General features: G+C 39.7%; 1 protein-coding gene across 13 annotated transcripts in view; it reads right to left on the reverse strand.

Annotated features, from left to right (window-relative positions):
• Frmpd4 (FERM and PDZ domain containing 4) overlaps positions 1–23,280 on the reverse strand; it is a 1,105,936-nt gene that overhangs the window by 44,465 nt on the left and 1,038,191 nt on the right. For all 13 annotated transcript variants that reach the window (NM_001369234.1, NM_001033330.4, NM_001359072.1 and 10 more), the window contains 2 exons: positions 6,320–6,365; positions 34–138 (listed from right to left, as the gene is read on the reverse strand). In NM_001369234.1, the coding sequence (NP_001356163.1) occupies positions 34–138; positions 6,320–6,365 (151 nt within the window). The remainder of the gene's footprint in view (positions 1–33; positions 139–6,319; positions 6,366–23,280) is intronic.

The raw sequence follows: 23,280 nt of genomic DNA on the forward strand, positions 1-23,280 counted from the left end.
CTGTATAACAACACTGTCAACTTGAAAACTTACCGACACTTGGCCATTGATTATGACCTCTTCGGAAAAGCGCACTTTGACTGGATTGGACTTCAATCTTGCCTTTTTAGCAGCACTGATAAATGCTGATTTGGGAGACTAGAGGAAACAGAAAGATTTTTATTGGATTACTGGCATTCTAATACAAACCTTGTGACAGTTATTTTTCATCTTTATCCTCAAAGGTATGCCACATTGTTGCTAAAAGGTAAAATATTCTGTGCATGTCCAATTCAAGGACAAAATACAAATTATGAATGTGATTGAAACTCTGTCATGACTGGAAATTAGTCACTCTGATTTAGTGAGCAGACCAGAAGCAGAGCATGTCCCATGTTCTTTCTATTCGCAATTCCGAAGATCTTAAATCTCGCTTTGAATGGAGAGCTCTGAACACAATGCAGAAGTAGGTAGAGATTTCTTTTCTGTATGTTTCTATAACCTGGCCTTCAGCTTCATGCCTGTAATCTGTGATCTTAGATCTTACTGTGCAGAGTAGGGAGGAGTCTTTGACTTCCAATTTAGAGTTGAATTCCTGACTTCATGGTCTTCCTTATCATACTTGTGCATTGTATCTGGACTTCTTCCCTGTTCTTCTGGAAATTAAAAGCTGAATGGCACAGCTCTTCCACAAAAATTGTAAATGCAATAGAAGCATCTACTTAGAAGGGTGCTGGGAAGAAGGGGGATTCTTCCTACATGGCCTTAGTCAATTCAATTAATCTAAAAATCATCCTGGTATAATTTTTTAGTGAAACTTAAAGATAAGAGATCTCCCTCCCGTCTATTGACACCATCACTGATTAGAAAATGAAAGAAACCTTCATGCTCCATTGGATTTAACAGATAATCAAATGATTACTTGTTTGTGATCTACAATGGTCAAATATTTTCAGCTGTCTAGGGTGCAGGCGTATTTGCATGCACCTTAGTCTGCAGGCATTGACACTTTTGTACAAAACACTGTAGTAACTGATCCTTGAATCTCCATAAAACTTAACCTGATATATATTACATTAAAATCATGGCTGCAAAGCCATTGATCATGGTAAGGCAAACCCCTTTCAGTCTTGAGATTTGACTCCCTCACGAAAGACAAGAAGCATATCCAGAATGAACATTCTCACTTGATGTGAGCAAAATGCCCCTGCCTCAATGCTTTTCTGTATAACAACACTGACAACTTGAAAACTCACCGACACTTGGCCATTGATTATGACCTCTTCAGAAAAGTGCACTTTGACCCATAATTCTCTTTTTAAAGTTAAATAACAAAAAAATTTAAAATATTCTCAACCTTACCAAATACACACATTCTGGAAATCAATTATGTTATTTAAAATGATAGAGTGGACACACACACACACACACACACACACACACACACGTATAAAATGTGCTATGTCCATAAACAAGAATATCATTCAGTCATAAAAAGAAAGTACTGATTGATGCTATAATCTTGAAAACATGGTACTTAATAAAAGGATCAGAACAAATATTATACTTCTGTGAAACAACAGTGAAAACAGAGACAGAAAGTTTGGAGAAGGGACAGAAGAAAAAGGAGGAATGAAGGTTTACTAGATATAGGATTTCCTTTAGGAGTGATGAGACATTTTTACAAGATAACAGTGATGCTTAATACATCTTGGATGTCATTGGACTGAACACAGGGTCCCCAATGAAGGAGCTAGAGAAAGGACCCAAGGAGCTGAAGGAGTCTGCAACCCTATAGGAGGAACAACAATATGAACTAGCCAGTACCCCTAGAGTTCCCAGAGACTAAACCACCAACCAAAGAGTACACTTGGTGGGACTCATGGTTCCAGCTGCATATGCAGCAGAGCATGGCCTAGTGAGACATCAATGGGAGGAGAGGCCCTTTGTCCTATGAAAGCTGTATGCCCTGGTATGGGGAAATCCAGGGCCAGAAAGCTGGAGTGGGTGTGTTGGTGAGCAGGGGGAGGGGGAAGGGGATCCAGGGAGGGTGTTTTTCAGAGAGGGAATCAGGAAAGGGGATACCATCTAAATGTAAATAAAGAAAATATCCAATAAAAAACCACATCTTGGATGTACTTAATACTGGTGAATTGTACAGTTGAAAATAGTATACTGTATATAATGCATGAATATTTTATTATAATACAAAATCATTGTTAAGAATATGCAATGACAAATATGTATGTTTGGGGGTAGATATTTTGGATTGACACTGGGAGAATACCACGTTTATTTCTTTTTGAGACAAGGTTTTGCTATAAATTCCCAGGACCTGAAATTAGAAATGCAGGTCAGGCTTCCCTCAGCTTGCAATCCTTCTGGAACACCCTTCCTGGCTCTTGAATGAAGGTTGGCAGCACCGTGCTAGATGATGTGTTCCTAACAGTCCCCTGCATACCTTTCTACACCTATCAGAACCTTGAGCTGTATCTTAGAAGATTTGATAGATGGATGATTTTTGTTCAGAAGCTTCGTATTCATCCACTTACACAAGCCATTTTAACGAGAATGGCTGACGTCTTAATAAAGAAAACAAAACTCCAAAAGGACTCTGAATGAGTGCCAATGTTCAGCAAGCAAGCACTGTGTGAGATTTAGATGCCATACTGCAGTGCTGGAGCAATGTGACAATGGTGTGTTCTCATCAGTGTCTGTGTAATTATAGGCCAAGTTTAGTGATGATTAACGAGCAAATCATACGGTGGTGAGTTGATTTGCTTTTGAGATGCCATTTTTTAGCTGAAGGAGAAACATTAGTCTTCCTTAATGATTCTGAGCAGCAGTATTTACACTGGCACAATGAGTTTAGTACAAGTAGAGTGGCTGCAATAAAGACACCAGAAGAGACATGACTCACAGGCTGAGATGTCTCAACATAGTAATGCATGACTTCTCTAGCATTGTTTGGCAGTAAAATGTTCAACTCAGTCAAGGTACCATATACTCAACTTTGAGTTCTCTGTGAATTCTGGTTTTTCAATTTAGTAACCTACTGTATATTTCTAGAATAATCTACACAACTCCTTGCCTCAGTAAAAAGGTACATTTATCAGAACTGACTTTTGAGATGTGTATCATTTGATATGATTTTAGAAATAGTGATGTTACTCAGTTTCATTGAAAACACAGCATGATTTGTCCATGTTATGGTTTTAATATGAAATTTCCTTACAGGATCATGTTTTGAACACTTGGTCCTAACCTAATAGTGCTGCTTGAGGATGTGATAGAAACTTAGGCAATCAGTGGAGGAAATGTGTCACTGGATATGATGCTTAATATGGCTTGTTAACTTGACAGGCTCAGGAGGCACCTAGGAGTCAAACTAGGGTCACTGAGGTGTGAAGACTCACCTGGCCTGTGGGCAATATCATACCATGAATTGTGGTCCTGGACTGAATAAAAAGAGACAGAGGTGAAAGTTAGGTGAGCCTCCATCTTGCTCTACTTTCTGTCTGTGAATACAGTAAGGCCACTTGTCTTGAGCTCCTGACACCATGATGGACTGTTTCTTCAAACTGTGAGTTGAGACAAAGCCTTCTTCCTTTAAGTTGTTTTTGCCTCAGCAAAAGGAAAACCCTAGGAAAGTGCCTTTGAAGGCTTGACCTGCTTTCCAGACCCTTCTCTCTGTTTACTTCCAGTTTGTCATGAGGTTAACAGTTTCTTCATCTGTCCCCATGACCCCTGCCATGATACTTTGTCCAACCATGTGCCCAGAACCAATGGAGCTGAGGCCTGTATACAGAAACCTCTGAAATTGCCAGCCAAAGTAAACCTTTGTCCTTTCAATTGTCTCCCAGGGACTTTGCTCACATGGTGTCCTTCTTCTCCACCCCCAATCAGGTAACTCAGCCCCTCCCCCTCCCTCTAATCTCTCTTGTAATTGGATGTAGCCAATTTTATTCAACCAATAGTTTTAAGTCAAGGAACAAGGTTTGCACAACAAAACCTTATAAATATAAGAATTCACTCTAGGCCTAGACTTTCAGGTACAGAATTTAACATTACAATACATAGCAGCAGACCAAACCTTAACAAACAACTATCTCCAACTCTAGTTCCAGGAGATCTGATGCCCTCTTCTAGCCTCCATAAGCACTGCATACATACACATGGTATACAAAAAAACCATCCGTACATATAAAAGAAAAGATTGAAAGGCCTCAAAATTTTAAACTGCTGTCTTGATGATAAAAACATGAAAAGCCTCCAAGAAGTCTACCTAATGAGAGTTGGCAACATAGTGGCTTGCTTACTCTGGTGGCTGGAGTTTCAGGTGGATGGGATAGTGCAAAGCAATTATGAACACAGTTTTAACCAATATTTACTTCTTTTTGTTAGTCAATATACTATGGGATGACATTAGCTGAAATACCCAACAGCAGGGAGATAGAACCTGAAGAGACCACCTATAGTAGATAGACATGCCCCAAGCCCTTGTATGGGTCGGGGTCAACCACCCATCTAAAAATTTTTAACCCAGAATTGTCCCTGTTTAAAGGAAATGTAGAGACGAAATGGAGCAGAGGCTGAAGGAAAGGCCATCCAGAGACTATCCCACCATGTGATCCATTCTATCAGCAGACACCAAACCCTGGCACTATTGTTGATGCCAAGATGTGCTTGTAGATAGGAGCTATTATGGCTGTTCTCTGAGAGGCTCTGTGAGCAATTGACTAAGACAGATGCAGATACTCACAGCCAAGCATTGGACAGAGCCCAGGGACCCCATTGGAAGAGTTAGGAGAAGGGCTGAAGTAGCTGAAGAACAACAGCATCAACTGGACCTCACAGAGCTCCCAGGGACTGAACCACCAACCAAAGAATATACATGGGTGAGTCCATGGCTCCTGCTACATATGTATCAGGGGACTGCCTCATCTGGAATCAGTGGGAGGGGAGGTGCTTGGTCCTGAGAAGGAGTGATGCCCCAGAGAAGGGGGATGCTAAAGGGGTGAGGTGGGAGTAGGTGAGTGGGTAGGGGAGCACCCTCTTAGAGTCAAAGGGGAGGGGTATGGGGTGGTGGGTTCATGGTGAGGAGACTGGGAAGGGAGATAACATTTGAAATGTGAACAAATACAATGATTAATAAAAAAGTTCTTATACATTTTAAAGATATTGCAAAGTAAAGAGAGAAAATTCAGGGAAAAGAATGTAAATTTGAGAGATGGGAGTCAAAACAGCACCCAGCGTCACACTGTACTTGGAATATACATATTACTCTATGAAGATCATGCATGGAAGCTATGCTGGTTAGATTCTCTGCCTGTCTACAAAAAGCCCAACCAGATACTGGATGTAAAGACATTTTCAAGTAATAAGAAGCCTATAGAAACAGAGAAGTTAGCAGTTGCCTGGGCTGGATGGTAGGAACATGGATTAACTGGAAGTGAAGTGAAAATCAGGGATTATAAGTGGGGTGATGGAACATTTTGAAACTGGACTATGGTGGTGATTGCATTCTTCACTGCTTTGCAAAGATCTTTGAATTCACATGTAAAAGGAATGAATTGCATACCATGAAAATTATGATTTTTTTTTAAAGAATTGGATTTGAATTGGGTTTGAGGGTGTAGCTCCGTTGGTAGTGTGCTAGCCTAGAACAGGGCAAGACCCCAGGTTCAATTCTCAGTACTTTATAAACTAAATGTTGTGATGAATGCCTGTAATCCTATCACTAGAGGTGCACATAGAAGGATCAGAAGTACAGGGTCATCCTTTGACTATATAGTGAGCTTAGACCACCAGCCTGAGATACATGAAACCGAGTCATAGAGAAACAGAAACATAAGAAATGAAACAGTAGGATTGTAATCAGTTTCTCTCTCTTAACCAAGGTATCTGAACTCAAATTCTGACTATGGCATTTCTCTCATCCCTCCTTTGAAATGGGCTTAATTACCCAGCTCTCTACCAAAATAATTAGATGGGGACAAGAATAAAACTTTCACACAACTTCCTGTAATTAGATATTCCCATGAGACTTGTGATTCGAAAGCTGGCAAACAAGAAAGTCTTAGGTTTTGTATTAGTTTGCAGATGTGAAATGCTCACAGGCCTGCAGAGTTGATTGTCTTTCAGGATATTTAGGGAGTGTGGTACTTTTCACGCCAATGAATGGTTTTAGTAACACAGAACACAATAGAAATGATCAAGATTGTTTAAGCTTGCATTGTGAACACATGCTATTTGTCTCCACTGTTATTCATCCTGGTGGCTTTCAGGAGACCAGAAGCGCAAGCACAATGAATGGCACTTTTTCTCACACAACACTTACTGGATAGGGCTGAATGACAGTGAGCAGAATCGATTCTTTGCAGCTCCTGTAAGAGAGAAAAACAAACAGATTTACCTAACGTGCAAAGCACAGAAGTAAAGAGGGACAAGTTTTCTTTTAAGAGGAAATGAGTGTGGTTTGTTGGCAAATGTTCCTCGGGCTTCCAGGGCAGAGTAAATGAAATAACTCAGAAGAGGGCTTCAGAGCACAAACCCCCAATCAAGTGTTTCCTGAGTGCAACAAACCATCCAATTGACAGCTTCCTAGGCAGTCCTCACCAGCCATCTGATTTGTATGGCCAAGAAATGGAGCCTCAGAATCAAACTTGCTGACGGAAGAATGATTTTAGAAGCACTGAACTCAGTCAGCCTCGAGACAGTTCCTGGTTCTGAAAATTGATTCTCTCTTTCTGATTTTCCTATAGCTTACTTTTCTCTGCTGCTTGAAAATTTCTGTTGATTTCTTTGAGGGGAGATATTTTGAAACATTCTCTCAATGCATGAAATGTGTTCTCAGAAAAAGCTTCATGGAAGAGAAACATCGCTGAAGGTTGTTTACTTTAAAATGGTAACACTGCCAACCATTGTTCCTCATACTGCACAACTCAGTTCTTGAAATGCCCAGGACCAGAGCTGCTAAGTATTTCTGACAGGCAACAATTGGGAAATAGTGTTCACAGCAGGAAGCACCTCACAGCTAGAGCAGAACAAGGACTAAAATGGCTCATTTAATTTCCTCCAAGCAACCCAAACCCTCGAAGAAAAATCATATTACGGGTTATAATATTCTCTTCCTTTTTTGTGTTCTTTTAATATCGTAAATAAAAACCACTTGCTATTGTGCCAAAGAAGAGTTGACTATTTCTACATTAGGGTTCAATGAATTACCTGTCTTTGTTATTTATTGACCAAATGAGTAAGGTGAATTCTGTTCTCATGGAGAAACCACTGCAAATTGCATTTTTCACACTCATGCAACTGTGGGGCAGCACTTGCTCTGCATGGTCAGACTGATCTACTGCCTCCTAGGTGATGAATGTATGTCCCTTGAGCTAGAGAGTGTGGTGGGGAAGAGAGGGGTGGTCACAATGAGAAGAGGATCTAGATCTTACAACTCCAGGAAGAAGCAGCACACTAAGGATGCTGATAATACTGACAGGTGGATAGCACAGTGATGCTGATGATACTGACAGGTGGATAGCACAGCACTGACGGCCTGATAACTCCTACAATTCCTCAGATTTTCTGGCTGGCGGAGTGCCCAGTAACTGCAGTAGGCAAAACAGCAGTATATAATCAAGCCAGGTTTCAGTGGGTGTGAGAAAGGATTATGTATTACTGGGGGCTGTTGGGCGGAGCCATTGGGGATCATTAGGTCAGGATTGGTGGTTTAAGGAAAGCAAAACAAAACATTATAACCTAGCCAGTGCATCCTAGCTTTGTTTCACAAAGGAATTCTGACTTCCTCTTTTAAGGAATTGTAGACAAAAATGTTCTCTGTATCAGAATGCATGGTGGTAACATGCTGAAAGTATAAGGGGTGTATATTTCAGGGATAGCAGATAAAAAGCAAATGAGCATTTTGTTCCCTATTCTAAGAAGGAACGAAGTATCCACCCATTGGTCTTCCAGAGACAAAGTTTGGAGCTAAGATAAAAGGATGGACTATCCAGAGACTACCCCACCTAGGGATCCATCCCTTAATCAACCACCAAACCCAGACACTATTGCATATGGCAGCAAGATTTTGATGAAGGGACCCTGGCATAGCTGTCTCGTATGAGGCTATGCCAATGCCTGGCAAATACACAAGTGGACACAGGGCCCCCAATGGGGAAGCTAGAGAAAGCACCCAAGGAGCTGAAGGGGTCTGCAACCCTATAGGTGGAACAACATTATGAACTAACCAGTACCCCCAGAGCTCGTGTCTCTAGCTGCATATGTAACAGAAGATGGCCTAGTCAGCAATTATTGGGAAGAGAGGCCCCTTGGTATTGCAAACTTTATATGCCCCAGTACAGGGGAATGCCAGGGCTAAGAAGTGGGAGTGGGTGGGTAGGGGAGGAGGGCGGGGGGAGGGTATAGGGAACTTTCAGGATAGCATTTGACATTTGAAATGTATATAAAAGAAATATCTAATAAAATATTTTTAAAAAAGCAAATGGGCAGAAAGCAACACAAAAAGAAGGAAATGACTACAGCTTAGTTTTCACTTATTGGTCAAAGGAAAAAATTACACATTTTACAGATAAGAAATATAGGGATGAGCAGACAGCTTAGGCAATAATGTGTTTGATGAACAAGCATAAAGACCTGAGTTGAAACTCCAGTAATCTCTCTTTCTGTCTCTATCTCTGTCTCTGTCTATCTCTGCATTCCTCCCCCTCTCCCCCCCCCTCTCTCTCTAGCAGGCTGGAGGCACATGCATACAATCCTAGCACTGGGGAAGGAGAGAGAGTCCTGAGGTTCACTGGCCATATAGCCTAGGCTACTTGGAGACTTTCAGGCCAACAAAAGAGACATTATCTCAGAAAGAAAGAAAGAAAGAGAGAGAGAGAGAGAGAGAGAGGAAGGAAGGAAAGAAAAGAAAAGAGTTCTTGAGGACACTTGACTTACACACACATTCACAGAACACATGCATATGTACCTTTACCCACAAGAGCACCCACACACATGTCAACACATATATACATATGCATACAAATAATGAAATAATACCCAGAGATCAGTGTCTTTCTCAACCCTTATTAGAGAAGCTTCTTTTTGCAGTAGATGGCGATTAACACAGAGACTCTCAACTGGTCAATGAACAGAGAATACAAGACAGTCTAATAAGGGTTGAGAGAGACACTGATCTCTGGGTATTATTTCCTGAGCTCAGGAATAATTACAGAAGAGAGGGCATAAATCTTGTAAGAACCAGAAGTGTTGGACGATTGCAGCTAAATGGTACCTTCTGGACTTAGAAGGTTTCTGTACACATGATCTCATAGTAGCTGTGACTACATGTGCAAGACCTGCAGATGATCAAGCCAGCCAAAATATCAGCATGGATGATCTAGGTGGCTCATGAAATCCTACCCCTAGCTGAGGAGCTATTGGTAGTTGATTGATGGCAGGCAGATGGAAAGTCAGTTTCCTTCAAGGATGCTACTTTGAGAGGGCACTGCAGTAGGTGGCACTATACCATGCACATACTGGCAGTACTAAATAGGTCCTGGGGTTGAAAAAGAAAAGAGGACCTGAAGTTGGAAAGGAAAGCATGTTTTATCAACATGTTCTCATCCTAATGGTGGGGAGAGGAAATCTGATTGTCTGATTCCAATATTCACATACAATCAGCCGCTCCTAGAGGATGAATCCCCAGGATCCATGTGTGTGTGTGTGTGTGTGTGTGTGTGTGTCTATGTGTATGAAATCATCAAACAATAGCTAGTTAGAACTGTGCATATACAAGTAGATTCTAAAATAGTTATTCAATTCTAATATATAAATAAAACTTTGGAATGCCATTTTATTTAATTTCAAATTATAGTCTATTAAAAAGCAAACATTCACATAAATTACTGGGATTCCTGAGTGTGGCAGCAAAGTCAGACTCATCTACTCTACTTAGCCTATTATGTCCCAACTTGCTCCCAAAGAACTCAGTATTTGGCAAAAGATCCTGGGTATGCATCCTGTGGGACCAGCTGATTGGATGTGAATGTTGGAATCAACCAATCAGATTTCCTCTCTCCAGCAGCTAAGAGAGCTAGAAGGCAGGACACCTGAGTACAGGATGCAGATAGCCTGAGTCTCTGAACAATTCTCATTCTGTCATTCCTGGGTGCTTCGTCTTCACTGCTCCATTAGAAATAAGATAATTGATGTCAAATTTCTCAGTGTGATATCTATCATCATTCAAGGGAAGAGTTTTTACCTCTGTTTTCTCTCATCGGTAGGTACTTAATCATCACCTGCCAGACAAGAAGAATTAACTCCACTGTGTTTCAGATCCCTTAGGATTCTTAACCCAATCTTAGGGAAAAAAAAGACAATCAGATCCACATGTGTTCATGTGTTAAAGGATATCAAATGGATTTAGACAGCTTTAGTGGGACCCCACGCCAATAGACACTACTCATCTCCACAGGCGAAGGGAGGGTGCTATGAGACATTAACTAAGGATATTGAAAACCAGAATTTTTATCATTAACCCTTTACTCTCTTTGCAGTCTATCTTTTTGTCTTTCTAAAAAACCCAACACAGGCAACAGGGAGAGACATTTGAAGCACCAAATGCCCAGAGAGCAGAGGATACATTTGTGAAATGTATGACCTTCCATTGTGGTGTGATACCTGGGGCAAGTAATAGAAGTCACAGTGTCAGTGTGGGATCTGACCATTTTATGAAGGCTTCCTGATAGCTTAGCCGCTAATTTTAGGGGGTCAGATGACCTTAGAAGAAATATATGAAAGCTGAGATACTCTAGTGTAGCAACCCATAGGTTTGGTCTGACCTAACGACGCTACAAGTGCAGCTTCTCAACAGAAAAGTCATCCAGGAATCCACAAAAAGCACCCACAACAACCAATGATGATTCTCATCAATGGATAGAGGAAACCAGTGCTTAGTTACACCAGTACCAACCAAGTGAGAACTTTCTATCTTTTATGTCACCACTTTGGCCAGCCTTATGACACTTTCAATGAATCTAAAGCTAGAAAAGAATGTTGGAAGACAAAGAAAGTATCATCTATGATGTTCCTTAATGCTTTGCAGGTTTCCCAGGCTCTAAACAGGACAAATGAGAACTTTTGTGGAGTTTAACCATAATATCACAATTGAACACTGTATTATACAGTACAAATTGTTGTGATTGCAAATGTACTAATGAGTGGAGAATATTATGAACCTGTTTAATACATTTTGGAGCCCTTCTTAAGGCTCTTTCTGTTGTTAGAATTAGACCCAGGGAGGTGTTGTGAATGGACAATGATGTAAAAACACTATTGCCTTGTGATTACACCTTCTAAGACCTGTTTGCCACATTTGTCCCCAAATTCTCTTTAATTATATGGGCTTGAATAAATGATTTTCTTTTCTCTGAATTCAAGCAATTCTTGACTAATAGGCTCGAATTCTAACAAGGAGTAATGGAAATATGAATATAAGATTGGAGGCTAATGATCAGAGCACAGGACACTGGAGAGATGGCTAAATGGATAAAGGCATGCACTGCACTAATATGGAGACCCAAGTTCAACCCGTGGAACTCATATAACAGAGTCAGATGCAGAGGTAGGAGTTAGAAACAGTTTTCCAAAATTTTGCATGCCAGCCAGCCCTGAATACATGGTGCAGCAGCAGAAACAAGAAGTGCTTCTGTGAGGAGCGGGTGTGGCGGCAGTCCCAAAGGCACCAGGGACTGCAGCTAAGTCGTATGACTTGCACCTGACTTCCTCATATAAGCCACAAATATCTTGAGAGCTGCGCAGGTGTACCAGGATACCGGTGAATCCATTTTGATGGAGATATGCCCCTGCTGCCCTGATTAGTTGAAGCTGCATACCTGGTGAAGTGGCGTGGCCTGCTGTGCGTGGATGGGAACTGAGTATAAAAGAGTGAGAGGCCCAGGGTTCGGGGGGATATAAACAAGGGAGATATAAACAAGAGAGATATAAACAAGGGAGATATAAACAAGGGAGATATAAACAAGGGAGATATAGAGAAAGAAGAAACAGGACTGAATAAACGTGTGCATAAGGATCCTGTTGCAGTTCTTCCTGGCCAGTTGAGCGCACACAAGATGCCTCAACAAGGTGAAAGACAAGAACCAGGTCACAAAAGTTGTCCTCTGACCCTCACACATGTACCTCAGTACACACACACACACACACACACACACACCCTAAATAAAATATTTTCAAAGATCATTGCAACTCATCAGACAATATATGCAGTAAGGGATGGGAGAGTAGATGGAACAATAGATGGAGTCAAGGACTGCTTTCCTTTCAAACAGCACTCAGTATGAGCATATGTATTCATTGACTCTGGTCAAGGGAGCTGATGTATGTAGTACATCTGTTCTTGGGAGTAAAGGAGACATTGGACAAAGACGCTCATTGCTCATCTTAGATGTCAATAAACAAACAACATAACTGAATTCTCTTTCTATTGTCCCTATAACACATCAGTAAATATTAGTAGCTTGAGATACAAATTTACTGTCTTATTTCTGTGAATGTCAGAAGTTAGGTTAAGATTTTCCTGTGCTACATATGAAGGTACAGAAACAAAGGCAGCATGCACAGGGCTTGCGCAGGGTTGACCCAGATGGGGTCCTCGAAGTGAGCAGAGAAGTGAACACATGCTCCTATCCCTAACTCAGAAGGTTTCTCCAACTGATAAACACTTGCAAATAAAATCTTACTTTTTTCCAACATTGTCTCACTGGGAAAACAAACTACTCTCAAGGGCAGGCTACATGTCTAGCAGTAGATGGCCAATAGAAAACAAACTCAGCAGCTTCTTCGGAGGTTCTTTGTCTCACAACATCATGTCGGGGCTTTTCCTTCCTCCCTTTAAAAAGATATTTTATTGCTTTTATTTTATTTTATTTTATCATATTATTTAAGCATTGTTTCTCTTTTTACCCTAAATATCCCTTGCTTGTACTGTGGTTTAGTGTTTTTATGGGATTCCTGAATGTGCAAAGAGTGGATCTCTGTCTCTTGTGCCTCCTCTTTTTTTTTTCCTTCTGTTGGTTGGTTTTGTTCAATTCTGCTGTATTAATTTTTGTTTTATCTTATTTTATCACAAAAATTACTTTTGTGTGCTAAATCAGGGTGTCAGAGCTTCTGACTCTCACAAATGGTGGTAGGAACGATGGATTTCAACATACAGAAAAATGAAGTTGATCCTTACCTCTCACTTTACACAAAACTCACCTGCAAGTGAATCAAAGCCCTCAATTATGAGACTGGGTACTCTAAATCTGCTTGAGGAAAAAGTAGAGGGTACACCATACTTTAAAAGCACAGGTAAGGTCATTCTAAATAGGACTCTAACAGCACAGGAAATAAGACCAACAACTGACAAAGTGGATCTCATGATACTAAAACTTCTCTGTACAGCAAAGGGAAGAGGCAGAGACAAGCAAGTATAAAGAGAGAAAACATTTTCTAGCTGTACATGTATGTGTGTGTGTGTGTGTGTGTGTATGTATATATATCAGATGCCATACACATACACACATATATGTATACACACACACACACACACACAAACACACACACACACACATATCCAATGATCTGACAGAGGGTTAGTATCTAAACTATACATATACACATATCCCTCTGTCTGATGTAGGGCTCGAAAATATTTTCTCAAAATCTGTTTGCTGTCCCCCTCCTCCATTGACAATTCCTTTTGCTCTACTGAGGCTTTTTCATATCATGAGATCCACTTTGTCAGTTGTTGGTCTTATTTCCTGTGCTGTTAGAGTCCTATTTAGAAAGTTCATATACATATATATGATACTAAGAAAACCTGAATATCAAGAAAACAAGGAGCCTAATTAAAAAGAGGGTTGTTAGAAAGTTTTCGAAAGAAGTGCAAATGGTGAGGAAACAGTCTTCAAAGCTTTCTATTTTCTTACTATTTCATTAGGGAATCACAGATTTAAACTACTTAAAAGTTCATTTGACTCCCACTAACATAGAATGTGACAACAAACTTTGTCTCAGATATTGGTGCAAGTGGGCCTCTTATACACTGCTGGTGGCAGTGTAAACTAGTATTGTCATTCTAGAAATACATATTGAGGTTTCTCAAAAGCAAACAATAAGAAATAAAATTTCAATATGACCCAGCTATAATACCCCGGGCATACCCCAAATGTTTTTGAGATACTTGTACATCCATTTTCATTGCTTCTGTATTTACAATAGCTAGGAAATGCAATCAATCTAGATGCCTATAGATTTTTGATTGGTTAATGAAATATAGTTCATATATATAATGAAATATAGCTCAGGTATAAATAATAAATTGTAGGTAAATGAGTGGAAATGAAAACAAGTTATACAGCCTGAAGTCATCCCATCCCCACAAAACAAGCACTACATGTTATATGTCATAAGAGATGCTTTTAGCTTCAAATCATATGTGGTTGTTTGTTTGTTTTATGTAGCATATATGTGGAAGCTATGAACCTTGAAATGGGCCACTGACATAGGAAATATATTTAGTAAGAAGAGTTAGTAGAATATAGGTGCAACAAAGCTAGAGAAGGGGAATATGGGAGTGGGGTGTGGGAGAAGGTTTCAATCAGGGAGGAGTGATAGGGATGGGGAAATGAGGAGAAAGGAGAAGTTTTATCCAAAATGGAGGAAGCATGAAGATACTGCATGGCAACCTGGAATCTTGCAAACCTAAAATAAAAAAATAAAATAAATAAAATAAATATAAAAGCAACACATGAGATATGCAAAAAAAAAAAAAAAAACCAGGCTAGGAGAATATGTCAAGCAGAGATTTAAGTAGAGATGGGAAAAATAAGGGAAACAGGTAAGTTAAACTGAACTAAGGTTTTACTATACTTTATAACAACACTCCACTAGTTTGTGGGTTAATGAAAGTACTTTTAAGAGGGAAAATAAACAGAGGAATCACATGTGGACAAACAAAGCTAAGCTGTTCCTAGAAGACATGGTGCCAGGAAATCTCAGTGCCAGGCATCGGCTACCTCTTTATGACTGTTGATAAAGAAGTCCCCAGAGGCACCCCTAGCAAGATAAGATATTGCCATTTTCCTTGGTTGTCCTTGAAAACAAGATAAGGCTCTCTTGCTGATGATACCACACATTTTGGGACAGAGAGATGTCAATTCAACAGGGCCACCTTTTTCATCAAAGCTAGGAAAAAAGAGCCAGTGGTATGATAGTTGCAATCTTATATAGCATCATTATGGAAGTGATATGATTTTTACTGTATTCTGTTGGTTGGAAACAAGTCATGGGCCCAGTGATGTTAAGAATATAGGGGAATACATAATGCTATGAATACAAAGAGGCAAAGATCTTAGCCAGTCTTACATTCTGTCTTCCAGGATGATAAAGGAAGACCTGTGACCAAGTGTCTTAGTTTCTTTTCCAGTTGCTGTGATAAAACACCTTAAAAAAAGCGACCTAAGTGTATTATTTTCTTTTTCTGTTGTTGTGATAAGACACTATGACAGAGGTAACTTAAAAAAGAAAGAGTTTACTTGGGTTTTATGGTTCCAGAAGGATAAGAGTTTATAACGGTAGGGGAGCCTGACATATGTGGCTACAGGAGCAGCAAGCTAATGGTTCACACCTAGAACCAAAAGCACAAAAGGTATATATATATATATATATATATATATATATATATATATATATATGTGTGTGTGTGTGTGTGTGTGTGTGTATACATATATATACATATATATGAGAGATAGAGAGATGGGTCTCTAAATGGCATGAGGCTTTACGCTTTCAGAGCCTATCTTCAGTGACATAGTTTTTCCAACAAGTCCATACCTCTTAAACTGCCTAAACAGTGCAATCAACTGGGGACCAAGTCCATGAGTACAGGCGCGGGGGCATCTCATTCAAAGAATCATGCTAAAGATAACAAGAATTTATTCTGATTCACAGTTCAAGAGCCCAGTCTCAGTCCATTTTCGCAGGGAAGTCAAAATAGTAGTAGGGAGGAGCTTGAAGCAGCTGGTCACAATGAGAAAGCAGAAAACAAGGAAACATGCCAATCCTCTGCTCTGTTGTTCCTGCTATCTAGTCCAGCCAGGGAATGTTGCGACCCACACTGGGAAAATCTTCCCAGTTCAATTAATACAATCAAGATAGGTGCCCAGAAGGCAGGCCCAGAGGCCCTTCTCTAAGATGATTCTAGATTCTGGCAAGTTGACAATACTAACCATCAAATTTAAGTATCAAGAGCACTTTCTACCTATGACTTCCCCTCATACAGATTTATTTTCCTGCCAATCACCACGAGCAGCATTGATCATCATACCTTGTTAATTTGACAATAGGAAACATTTAAAAAATGTGTTCATTGTGTTAAAAATCTTTGCGCATGTTGTAATGTTCTATAATTTGCCTAAAACATAACCTAGATTGATTTTCAATTTCATAATTTACAGCAAGCAGTTATCTAAATTGAAATGAAGTATTATAAAATGATATTTGTCATTAAGACTGGAGATATGTTTCTCTTGTTTTTTTTCTCATCCAATCATTATTGAATTATAACCTGCCAGGGAAAAAAAATTTAACTCTGTAATATTTTGTATTCCTTAATATTCCCAATAATATAATCCTAGGGTAAAATATAAGCCACTTTAAAATTGTTTCAGCAGAAAGATAGAATCAGTAATGGAAGAGCGAACATTCAAGCAAGCAGATAACCTCTTTTTAGGAAGGCCTAAAATAGCTTGAGGCTTTTAAACATCCAGGCAGAAGCACATTTAAAGAAGTATTTTATAATAAGTTCCAACAAAAATTTCTACTTCTGTGGAGTAATTTCAAGTTTTAGTGCTAATTTTTTTCACATATCTGGGCTGTTAAAATGTTGACTTGCCAATGTGGACAGGGGAGATTCCATATAGTCCAAGACCTAGATGAAGAGCTCTAGAGAATTAACAGCTGCTGAGAGAGGGAGAATTCATTGCACTCAGGAACAAGCTCCGGCATAGGATGGACCGAGTGGTTAGCCCTGGGCACATGCACATAGAGGCAACTCTAAAGGAGCTCATTAGATTGTGTGTGTGTGTGTGTGTGTGTGTGTGTGTGTGCGCGTGCGTGCGCGCGTGCATGTGCTTGTGTGTATATACACAATAATAATTAAATAAAATATCATTGTTTAGGACACAGAGGAGTTTGATGGGTTGGAAATGGGTAGAAATGTTTTCAATACAGTGTTTACGTAAAAATTTCTCAAAATTAAAAAAAAAAACTCATTTGAATCCCTGAATCTTAGTGTTGTCATCCCACAGGGGAAAATACAGTTTAACCCTCCTAGACCATCTTTGCCAAATTTACGTTCAGTTCCTCTGTTTTCATTTCTTTGAAAGAATCCTTGTCCTTTGAGACCTGTTTGGTACACCCAGCACAATCATATGCCTTGTATAGTTTCATTGGATGTGTTATGTAGATGTCAGCAAAGAAGGTGAAGAACCTTGTCTTTTGTTCCCATTAACTTATTCACTTTATATCCTCATTACAGTGCCCTGTCTCCTCCCAGTTTCCCCTCATGTGGCTCCCTCCCATTCCGTCCCTTTCATCTCTGAGAAGGGGGAAGTCCCCACCCCCAGGGTACAAAGCCACCTTGGTACCTCAAGTCACTGCAGGACTAGCCATATCTTTGAATAAATTTTCCTGGTTTCTAGACTCAGTTAGGTCATTATGATGTTTTGCTGGGGCAGACATGTGAAAGAATATTTTGCTGAAGCAGACACAGGTGAGAGGATGCTTTGATGAGGTAGACATGTGAAAGAATATCTAACCAGTACCCCAGAGCTCGTGTCTCTAGCTGCATATGTAGCAGAAGATGGCCTAGTCGGCCATCAGTGGAAAGAAAGGCCCCTTGGTCTTGCAAACTTTATATGCCCTAGTACAGGGGAAAGCCAGGGCCAAGAAGTAGGAGTGGGTGGGTAGGGGAGCAGGCTGGGGGGAGGGTATAGGGAACTTTTGGGATAGCATTTGAAATGTAAATAAAGAAATCTTATGCTTAGAAGTTTGAAATGTAAAAAAAGAATATCTTATGTTTAGAAAGAATATAAATATGACCACAGACGGTGGGACAAGGCTCATGGTTTGGTGTGCTTTACTAGTCTTCTCTGATGACTATGGTCTTGTACTGGTTAGCCTTACATCATGTTGCTAATCTTCACTTGTCATGACTTCATAGAGAGGAATTTACCAAAGAACTTCTTGTGATATTCTAGCATTTTCTTACTACTTCCACATACTCTTGCTGATAATGTGGAGTCTTGCAGGTTATTCTGGATTGAGCTGATTCGATTCTGAATTGAGCTGCTGATTTATGTGTGGTGTCTGCCAGGTGGACTGAACTGTGGCTGCTGACTCATGTTTGTTGGTCTGCTAGTCGACTGAACTGCTGATACCCTAACAATGAAACTTGGAATTGACCCAAAGAGCTATTGCTAAACAGCTCCACTTCTTCTGTGCCCTATTCACCTTACTTTTCCACTACCTCTGGTGGGTGGTGGGCTAGAAGGGAAGTTAAAACATTTTAAGAACCCGTATTAAAGTAGGTTATGAAAAGTCTCGACCTACACATCCTTTCCCAAGGAGGCCAGACAAGACAATACAATTGGGGATAGGATGCATAGGCAAACAACAGAGTCTGGAGCAGTACCCCCTCCAGTTGTTGGGGGACCTGCATGAAGACCAAGCTGCATATTTGCTACATATTGTAAGGACCCTGGGTTCAACCCATGTAAATTCTTTGATTGGTTGTTTAGTCTCTGTGAGTTCCCAAGGGTCCAGGTTAGTTGACCCAGTTGTTCTTCTTGTAGAATCTTTATCCCCTCCTGGTCTATCAGTCCTTCCCCCTACTCTTCCACAAGACTGATGAGCTCAATTTAATGTTTGGCTGTTAGTCTCTGCATCTGTTTTAGTCAATCAGCTGCTAGGTGGAGCCTCACAGAGATCTATCCCATGGGCAAGAACCAATCCCTGACTCCATAAGTGATACTCTGTTATGCTTATAGACAGGAGCTTAGCATAATTGCCCTCTGAGAGACTCCACCAAGCAGAACCTTGAATTTTTAATGAGGTATAGTTTTCTATATTAAATCTATCTGAGCAACCCCAACTAACACTGGGGATTGGAACCAGACCCTAGGGTATTCTAGGTAAGTACTTTACCACTGAACCCCTAAATTCCCTCTGAACAATGAAGCTAAGATGACATTCTCAATTCCTTAGAGCAACATAGTTTCGTACCTTTCTTTAACTGCCTTTCTCATTTTATAGTTAGATTATTTTAGTTCTTCACTGTGTAATCAAATGAGCATGTGCAATTATATATTTCCCTTCTACACCAACTAATTAGATCCCTTGATCCAACTCAGAGTCTGATATGAATTTAACTGCATCTAGATTTCCTCAGAGATTGTAAAAACGAATGGAAATAAAACTCAAACAACAGAAATCAGCAGAAGGACATTATTTATAAAAATTTAAGTGTCCTTTCTTAAAAAAAATTAAGTCTAGACAAGTAAAAACAATTGGACTTTCAACCTTAAAAGTAGAAGTAATCAAACTGTGAAGGCTGGAAGGTTAAGTTTTAAAAGGCAAATAAAGAGGTAATTTAGGGCTGTGGATGAAAGGGTTTTGTAAATTGTAAAATGACATTTTAACATAACTCAAGAGACTGTTCTGTAGTGTTGTTATTTAGAAGGCAGTGTGGTAAGGCACAGCAAGAGAGATTTGATCTTGTATTTCTAAGCTAAGCAAGCACAAATATAACATTCTTATTCTCATACTTCAGAGTTCTTAAAAGGGATTAGAAAAATTATTCTGTCCTGCATGCTAGTGCATGCCAGCCCTTAACCTCTCAGCTTGTGGGTGGCCAGTGTTGATGGCAACAATAACCAAGTAACTGCATTTCTTCAATGACCTGATTCAAAAGGGCCTTCCCTCAGTCCTGGGGTATTTTGAAATAGAGCCTCTTGCTTTCTTTCCATTTTCTTGATTTGAACCAAGACATGGGAAATAAACAAGAAGATTCTTTTGTCTGAATAACCAGTTATAACACAGTGTCACCCTAATCAGTCACTGACAAAGCTGGAGGAAGTAGTGTCACCGGCCACTTTCAAAAAAGTAACCACAGGACTAAAGTTACAATAGGTTCTAGGGTTCCATCTAGATGACCTCTGTAGTAGTCTGAATAGAGATTATAATTATCCACTAAATCAATTCCTCAAAAGGTGTTGAAGCCATCACTCAGAAAGAATGGAGATATCCAGAAAAAGAGTGAGCCTTCAGAAAAGGCCAGTCAGTTAGAGCTGTGTTCTCTCCTGATCTTGATGAAGCATTGACTCTCTGCCTATTGTTGCAGAAGCCTGCCATTTAAGTTATACCAGCAAAGGAGAGTGATGAGAGTATTCATCATCTCAGGTATGTTCTAGTGTTGCTGTGGAAGAAATTATGCAAAATGAAGTCATCATAGTCATATAAGTAATAAAGGTAGACAGAAACTGAATTAAAGGGTCCACTCGTGGGGTGGGGCATTGGCTCTTGCAGAGGACTCAGGTTTGATTCCCAGTACTGACATAATGGCTGTAACTTCAGTTCCAGGAATCCACTACCTTCATATAGCCTCTTCAGCCACTTGGCATACATGTGGTACATAGTGTATACATGAAGGCTAAATACTCATACACATAGAGTAAAAAAAATAAAGCTTTAAAAATACTACACTTGTGTAGTAGGATGGAGTTGACTTTTACGAATTGTTCTGAAAATATCTCTCCTACTACCACTTACTTTGGCAAGAAGTTCCATTGGCAGTTAAGAAGACCACCAGTTTACTTACCAGTAGAAGCAGCAAGGGGAATTTAATGAAACTTCTTTAGGAAGCAATACATTCATCCCCCAGTACTCAACAACTCAATCATCCTTTCCCATTAGTGATACAAAGGCTTCAAAGATGGACCTTAGTCACATCTGGTATTCACACTTTCCTATAGTCTATACCTCTTGACCCTTAACTATCCATGTAAGTAACTTGAATATACAGCGTATTATATAAAAGTGGTAATGCACAACCTCTAGGTCTTTTTTTTTTTTTTTTTTTTTTTGGTTTTTTGAGACAGGCTTTCTCTGTATAGCCCTGGCTGTCCTGGAGCTCACTTTGTAGACCTGGCTGGCCTCGAACTCAGAAATCCACCTGCCTCTGCCTCCCGAGTGCTGGGATTAAAGGCGTGCGTCACCACACCCGGCACAACCTCTAGGTCTTGTTTGGAAGAATTTGAGAAGCCTTGTACCATCTACAAGGGTACCTTAGAATGCTTGATTTGGAAGAAGCCAGCTACCATGTGCATATCCCAACAATCCTGTGACCCCCATTCTTTGAAGTAGTTAAGCAGTTTGAAGAGAGAGCAGATGTCTGGCCATCCCTAGCTATTTCAGAAATCCAACCCCTGTGAATGCCTGGCCCAATCAAGCCTTTAGATGAGTCCTGCCACAGCTGTCATTTAACTGTAGCTTCACTTAAGAGACCTCACTAAGAGCCATCTGGATGATAAGAGCCATTTTATATAACCAGGAGGGTACTGGATGATTTTATTAAGCTATCATGTGTATTTTCTAGACATCAACACATAACCAGAACATCACTTCCCCCAAATGAATGTGAAGAGTATATATTTAAAATAATAGACAAAGGGGTAAAAAGGATTTGAATTGGAACATGTTCCCAGTATCAAGCAAGGAAAAAAAAAATACCAAAGCTAATGGCTGCCCAGTATGTATGACTTACACTCCAACAAACAAAACACAAACTAAACAATTGAACAGAAAAGCCAAGAGCATCTTAGGCAAACATGTTGTCATGAGGAACATAATGTTCTTACTGTTGGGGACAGGGTTAACACAACTATAACATTAATTATGGATTTTTGTAGATTGGGGTTGAAGAAGGAAACAAACAGTAATAAATTAGGGGAGAGGACAGGACTCAATTAACATTTTGGATGAAAGCTGTCCTCAAAGAATAATTTGAAGAGCACAAGTAGAATTGCATTGCAGGGTCCAGATCTGAATTATAAACAGAAAGGATCAAAGTCCTTTGTAATTTTCAGGTTCACTTTAAACATAAAATAAATAACTTGAATAAAACCAAGAGAGAAACAAGATTCATTTGCAATATAACTTCACATTAGATATATTTTAAAAAGATTTTTAGATGAGTATGAGTATTTTGTCTGTATGCGCATATATATATATATATATATATATATATATATATATATATACCTCATGCATGCTTGGTATCTATGAAGATAGGAAAATAGGAACTGGAATTAAAGATGGTTATATGCCACCATGTAATATCTGGAAATTGAACCTGGGTCCTCTGCAAGAGCACTAGATATTCTTATCTTCTAAGCCAACTCCTTTTCTTCTAAGACACATTTTTTGCTTAGGCTGTGATTTTTTTTTCATGAAGTATATTAGGGTGTTAGAGTTTAAATTCATATAGCTGGTATAGTGATTATCACAATTAACATTTTAATAAAATTGTTTCAAATACTTTCTTTTAGTAAATTTTTAAACAACTCTTGCAATAAATTTTAGGTTCTGCCACTTGGAATTTAGAGACTGCTGCTAAGAAGGCTTTGTTTACACATGGTCTGTTTTTCCTTGGATGTAATTGTTTTGCTCATTAAATTTATGAACGAATACTGTCTTTGGCTTTTGAACTACTCATTTAACTAATGGAAGGAAATGGCCCTTACATTGAAGATGTAACAGAAAGTAGGATCTGTCAAGGGAACACTATCTTACACAAGTATAATACAAAATAGCTCTCACTTGAATCATTCTTTTAGCAAATGTTTCCTGAGTACCTACTTCAGGCCAGTCTTTTGAGAAACAACAGTGGCTGGTTTTTGTTAGATGTTTTCTTTACTTACATTGCAAGTTTTATCCCCTTTCCTCATTTCCCCTCTGAAATACCCCTATCCCACCCCTACTCCTGCTCACTAACCCATCCACTCCTGCTTCCCTATCCTAACATTCCCCTACACTGGGTTATTGAGCCTTCACAAGACCAAGAGACTCTCCTCTCATTGATGTCCCACAAGGCCTTCCTTTGTTACATATGTGGCTGGAGACATGGGTCCCTCCATGTGTACCCTTTGGTTGGTGGTTTAGTCCCTGGAACTCTGGGGGTAC

This window comes from Mus musculus, chromosome X (assembly GCF_000001635.26).
Source record: "Mus musculus strain C57BL/6J chromosome X, GRCm38.p6 C57BL/6J".
Classification (NCBI taxonomy): Eukaryota; Metazoa; Chordata; class Mammalia; order Rodentia; family Muridae; genus Mus; species Mus musculus.